The 6,779-nt window shown below is 42.7% G+C and overlaps 1 protein-coding gene across 1 annotated transcript in view; it reads right to left on the bottom strand.

Annotated features, from left to right (window-relative positions):
- Positions 1 to 3,022, bottom strand: part of ARL6IP5 (ADP ribosylation factor like GTPase 6 interacting protein 5) — a 21,381-nt gene extending 18,359 nt beyond the window's left edge. Inside the window, exon 1 of the mRNA XM_002924400.4 lies at positions 2,706 to 3,022. Within this exon, the coding sequence (XP_002924446.1) occupies positions 2,706 to 2,881 (176 nt within the window). The 5' untranslated portion in view covers positions 2,882 to 3,022. The remainder of the gene's footprint in view (positions 1 to 2,705) is intronic.
- Between the last annotated feature and the right edge of the window lie 3,757 nt (positions 3,023 to 6,779).

The raw sequence follows: 6,779 nt of genomic DNA, 5'->3' as shown, positions 1-6,779 counted from the left end.
GGGTCACGCCCTGAGTTGAAGGCAGACGCTTAACCGCTGTGCCACCCAGGCGCCCCAATAAATAGAATCTTAAAAAAAAAAAAAAAAAGGATGGCACATTAGTTCAGAGCACAAGACTGCGTCTGTGACATTGAGCAAGTCATTTACACCTCTATATGAGCCTCAGGAATCATAATAACAACAATAGGGGCACCTGGGTGGCACAGCGGTTAAGCGTCTGCCTTCGGCTCAGGGCGTGATCCCGGCGTTATGGGATCAAGCCCCACATCAGGCTCCTCCTCTATGAGCCTGCTTCTTCCTCTCCCACTCCCCCTGCTTGTGTTCCCTCTCTCGCTGGCTGTCTCTATCTCTGTCGAATAAATAAATAAAATCTTTAAAAAAAAATAATAACAACAATAATAATATCTCATCTCACTGGGTTGTATGAGATAATTCAGGTAAATTACCCCGCAAATACTTGGCACACAGAGCACTCAGTACTCAATAAATGTTTACTTTTATTATTAGTAGATTATAAAGAAAGGAAAAAGTCCTTTGTGGAAAATTACTGACTGTGTGTTTGTAGATGCGGAGAAAACAGTTAAACGTCATACACCAAATTTTTACCGGGATATGAAGGAAATCTCATATTTTACACACATGTAATTTTCAAAACAATTTACTGCTGGCCTGTATCTTTTGTAAATTTTTTAAAATAAGAACAATAAAAAGTAAAGATGGCTATTTTTTTCTTTTACCTTCAAAAAGTTCACTGCCAATGAACATTTCTTATTTGAAAAGGAGAATGGGAAGGGCCAACACTCCTAAAGTGCCTGAGTGAGTAGGCTAGGCACCATAATGAGGGAGCTATATTTAGTCAGGGGGCTGGACCCTGACCTTCACAGTGAAAAATGGATTCCATCAAAGCAGCTAGGCTGCCCAAGCCTGTGTCTAGTCTGGGCAGTACACCTCTTTGAAAAGCACACCTCTTTGAAAAGCAATAGTTTTCTCTGAACATTTGACTGGCCTGTATCAAACCTTGTTCGGTATCTAAGTTTTGAGGGTTACCACACACACACACACACACACACACACACACACACACACACACACAAAAGCCTCATATCTAGATCACCAGATAGTGTGTCTGGCTTGCTTCTTTACTAAAAGGGAGAAAAGAAAAAGAAAGCAAACCAACAGATGCAATCCTATATACTATTTACTATCTTTAAAAGAAATTTTTTAGTGTTCTGGGAAATGAGCCTCAAGCATAAGGTTAGGGCAAGGTTCAGGAGGCAGCTGCCCTAGGCCTTAGGCCTGTCCTACCCTAACTAATTTAAACTTGGCTGCCACTCTAATTCAGAGTCGGCTCAGAGCCTGTGCCCTCCACACACCTAGTCATTCTCAGAGTTTGCGATTCCTTCAGCAACACCGAATGAGGATCTGAGCAACTATCTACTGAATCCCACAAAGGAGCATTGTCTTCTGCATGAGGGCTAGGACTCTGAACCACATCTGGAAATTGTGAACTCTCTCCTCTCTGCTGTGTTCCTGGTCCTATAGCTTCTCAACAACTGCCACACGCCCTTGGGCTAGAAATCTCAGGTCTGATTGATCTTGGTGTTGTTTTGAGCTTGGCACAGAGAAGTGACTCAATAATAAAAAAGCCAAAGATCAGCAAATCAACCTAAGAAACCACCCTGTTTGGCCTTTCCACACCCTCCAAGTTTGGATTTCTCCTCTTTCTCCCACGCCGGCTTGTACTTTCCCTCTGTAATGACAAGCAAGTTACTTTATAAAATCTGAGGTTGGCTTTTTCTTTAAAGGTGCATAGAATCAGCAAGATCTAGAATACCACCATCCTGCAAAAGCGAGAGAAGCAGGTGTAGTTTACACTTTAAGAAAAGGGTATCTCATACAACCTTTAAGGAAAGGGTAAACTACAAGAAAAGGTGCTTTCTAGAAGACCAGGTGTGTGTGCGGGAAGAGGGTGGAATCCTATATAACAGAACACTTTTTATTTTAAGATCTGTTATTGAGAAGGCCTTTAATACCATGAGACCACAGGCTAGGAAGTGAAGGAAATAAAGTTGCCACGCCTGGCAACTCCTGGATGAAAAAGCAAGAGAACCCCGACAGAGCAGCCTTTACCCCACACCGGGAGATGCGCCACCAGGAAACACCCACCCTCTTGCTCCCAAGCTCATCTTCCTCATACAGAGCGGCGGGCACTAGGCGGAGAAATCGACAAATCGCGTCGCTTCTTGGGTGCCCTTTTTACCCTAAAACCCCCAGAGTGCAGAGTTCGGATCCACACCCAGTCGCCCAAGTCTCCAAGGGCGGCGCCCGTTCCCGCCAGCCCAGGATAGGGTTACACCGCTTCCCTCTTTCTTATTTTTAAAAGACTGGGACGCTTCAAATATCTACAGTAAGAGCCTAATCAGGGCACAGGGGAAAAAAAAAAAAGTCATTTTTTTCTTGTCCGAAGCTGGCAAAATTTCCTCACCCCTAGAAATCCCCTCCCGTCTCCGCCCGAGGCACGGGAAGGAAAAGGGGACCCCAAGATTGCTGAGGCCTCGCCCTGACAAGTTTCCACTGGCTTGACCGCTTGCACTTGCCAGGGCGGAGGCTGGGCGTGGAGAGCGTTTCTACATCCCGGGATCCTGTACACCCGGAGCCCCACGGTACCGCCCTCGATCAGTGTCGGGGAGGGGAACCCCACTTACCCCACAACGGAAATCATCATGGCAGCCACCACCAGGTAGTTGGTCTGATAATAGAGCAGGTTGCTCACCACGCGATTGTTCCATTTGGAAATGTCCCTGAAGTCCGGCCGGGCGAAGCGGTCAGAGCCAGGGAAGAAATCGTCCCAGGCGCGGAGCGGAGCGAAATTCACGTCCATGTCTAGTCTCTCAGCTTCTTGTTCTTCCCCTCTGGAATCTGGCAGCGGCGGCGGCGCCAACCGATCAGCTGAGCTGGGTTGGAGGTGACAGCGGCTCAGGCTCAGCCGGCTCTGCGGTTGGTGAGCAGCGGAGCGAAGGAAATGAGGAGCGGGCGGGCGTTTTTCTCTTCTTTACTTCTTGATTGGCTCTAAGAGGTTGGTTACAGGAAAAGTGGGCCCTCGCGACAGAGCAAGGGGCAGAGTGCAAAATAGAGATGAAATGACAGAAAGAAACCAGCGGAAATCCCCAATGCGAAGGGAGGTGGCAATGCCTTCCCTGACAGTCCAAATACACACAACCTCCTTTAAAATACCCCCTTTTGAGTGTTCACCATAAGAATGTGTTCTGGACTTTAGGGAACCTTTTTTTTTGCAGCTGTTCAGATGCCAATCTAAGTGAATTGGAATGGAAGGCAGCTATAGTGTTACTGGAAGATGAGCTGGTTTTGAAAACTAAGTAGTTACTAATCTCTGCACATCTGAATGCAATTTTCATGTTTTGTTTCACCATGAGTCACTATGAACGAAATCAGATTGGCAAAATGGGAAAGAAGGACGTGTATAACAGAAGGGCTGGCTTGTTATTTCACTTCTCTTTTTTTGTTCTCCATCTCTGTCTTCTCCAGACAAAATATTGAACTACTGTGCTATTCTGAGACAGTGGGCACTCTAGTCACATCAGCCTTGAGCTGGGATGTTGTTCACCTTAGAAAGCAAACAATGGTCTACAGTGACCAATAGTGTAGAGTAATTGCTTAGAGTTAGATATTACTGCTGTTGTTATTAATAATAGCACAGGCCATGATTCATCTGTATGGTATTAATAATAGTGCGTTAACCTGATTTGTTTGCTGTGGTTTATAATATAAAAAGTCACTGACTTTTCTCTATCTTGTTGCAATTTTACTGTTGTGGTTGTCTCTGAGTAGGCTTGATAGGGGACAAAATGGAGAAGATTTCAGTATGATGCCAACAGATATTTTGAATCCTTTCAAGGCTCTATGAAAGCACTCTGGGGGATTAAAAAAAAAAAAAGGTGAGAAGAATGCAGCCTTGCCCTATCTTCAAGGATCTTGCAATGCAGTGGAAACACTTACTTAAATATATTACAGTAAGAGGAGTGCTAGGTAGAGATGTGCCAGACCTTAGTGGTCAGTTACAGGAAGTTAGAGGGTGTGGAAGAATTCCCAGGGGCTTAAGAATTTCAAGAGGCAGCACTGTGGGCAAGCTGAGAAAATGATCTTGGTCCTGACCAGCATACCAGCGCCAGTAGGACCCCACACCTGTTGGAGAGATCAGTGAGCATTTGTAACTGTGACCAAGAACCTTCCAATTGCTCAGGATTGCATGACAGTAAGCTGTCAGATGTCTGTTAGTAATAATATGATTCCTCATTGATCATAGGCAATTGATACCCAGTAAACATTTCTTCTGTATATTTTTATTTATTTGTTTAGGGGCACCTGGCTGGCTCAGTTGGTAAAGCATGTGATTCTTAATCTCAGGGTCTTTAGTTCAAGCCCTACGTTGGGCATGGAGCCTACTTAAAAAAAAAAAAAAGAATGAATTTATTTGTTTAAACCTACAAAGAGGTTTAAAAATAAAGAAATGAAAAAAAGCCAGATATAACTGTATTTAGCATGATTTCTTTCTCCCTCTCTCACGAAATATTAACCATGCTTCTCTCTCTGGCTTCATCGGAGAGATTTTTTTTCCCCGCTACACTTTTCTATCTTTGTCAAAATGATTTTATATATATATTTTTAAAGATTTTATTTATTTATTCGACAGAGATAGAGACAGCCAGCGAGAGAGGGAACACAAGCAGGGGGAGTGGGAGAGGAAGAAGCAGGCTCATAGAGGAGGAGCCTGATGTGGGGCTTGATCCCATAACGCCGGGATCACGCCCTGAGCAGAAGGCAGACGCTTAACCGCTGTGCCACCCAGGCGCCCCTGTCAAAATGATTTTAAATAAAAATGGACACATCTGGAGTCCTTACTTGATTTCAGGTACTCTTCGGAATGCTATTAGTAGAAGCATTTTGTCATTATTCATTCAGGTGGTCAGATTCAACGTAGAGGCCTTCCTGCAGCACTTACATCCACACTTGTGCTTCTAGATAGACCCACCCTGAATATTTCTCTGTCTATATACAAACCATAGTGGATAGTCTAATAGTTTATTATATATTCCTTTTGAAATAAAATAAATCTGTTGCATGTCTATTACTTTCATTGCTGGCAAGGGCAGATGGCTATTTCTAATTGGTGTGTCTGAGCCAGTGGGAGTGTCTTGGTGTCATCTACCAAAACACCACCACAGGAGTCTAGGTGTTAGTCCCAAGGCACACAGATGAAGGAGTAGGTGCCTTTGCAGGCCTCTTCATTGTCCATCAGCACCCTGTTCTCGGGCCTCAGCTTCCTCCCTATGAAATGGGTAAGTTTGGACTAGATGATCTCTAAGGCACCTGTTGGATTTTATCCTCTGAGGGGACTGTGGTGCTTGCTGCCACTAACCAGGTCTCCTGAAAGTTGCATTTCTGGGGCCCTGCCCACATGAGTTTTGAAATGCGTGGGTTTAATCTCAGTGATTTCCATCTGCAGAGTAGTCTGGGCAAAATTAAAAAAAAAAAAGTTTTCTGGATTGATACTGAGACATGTGACCCGAGAAAGTGGATGGTGTCTCCTGCTACAGACTGTGGACTGTGAACTCTGTCTTCTCCCATTTACTGCCTGGCACTGACTTTTAGTTCAATGAGTGCTATTGAACTGAACCTGATTGGGGGATAATAAAGGACAAAGAGGAGACAACATCATAATTTATTTAACAGCAGCTACATTTGCTGAATACCCATTAGGTAATTACGTACTCCATGTCAGTGGTTCTCAAGCTTTATTTTGCACAGGATCATCCAGGGCTTTGCAGAAGGTTGGGGATGGGGCCTGAAAACTTGCATTTATAACAGTTTCCCAAGTGATGCTAATATGGCTGATCAGGGATTATATCTGGAGAACCACTGTATTTCATTCAATTCTCAGTCTTGCAAGGCAAATATTTTACAAATGAAGACCCAGCAGTGCCCAAACTCTCATGGTTCCTAAGTGGAGAGTTAAGAATTTAAACTGTTCTTCCTGACTCTAAATCTCACTTTTTTCCAGCTCCAAGATACGATATACGTGTATATATATATATATATATATATATATTTTTTTTTTTTTTAAATATGCTTTTGTATCCAGTCATCCAGACACCCCCCCAACACACACACTTACATCTATCTATCTATCTATGTCTGATTGCGGAAGAAAATAGTCCAAACTTTTATCATTCATCTTCAGGTGCTGAGATTATAGGTGTTCTAAATTACTCTTTAATTTTTGTGCTTTTTTCTTTATAATTTTATCTAAATACATATTTTTCCCCAGAAAAAATGTTTACTTCCATTCAGTTCCATTTCTGCTGAACTTCTTATCTGGCAGAATCATGTGACATTAAAAGATTACCATTGATATTCACAAAGGAGGAAAATAATAATCTCTCCATCCCACCATTATAAACTGATTTAGATTTTATTCTTAGAGTCCGTACTCTTAGGCAAAAGTATTTCCTGAAAAGTTAAAGGTGAAAACTACTCCGCTGCTTTGCCTCAGAGAGACACCTCTGTAGCATTTGAGGGTGGCTCTTCCAAGGATTTCTTTCATAGAATATACCATTTTTTATAATTATTAATTAGCACGTAAACTGTGTAAACATACCAGGCATCGTGTGTATATTTTCATGCAACATAACGTTATACACTGGATAAGATTTATGTAATTAAATGTAATTAATCAAGATTATAATTACATAAAAAAGATG

Source organism: Ailuropoda melanoleuca, chromosome 4, assembly GCF_002007445.2.
Source record: "Ailuropoda melanoleuca isolate Jingjing chromosome 4, ASM200744v2, whole genome shotgun sequence".
NCBI classification, from domain to species: Eukaryota; Metazoa; Chordata; class Mammalia; order Carnivora; family Ursidae; genus Ailuropoda; species Ailuropoda melanoleuca.
Note: the sequence above shows the minus strand (reverse complement) of the source record. Positions and strands in the feature narration are given on the sequence as shown.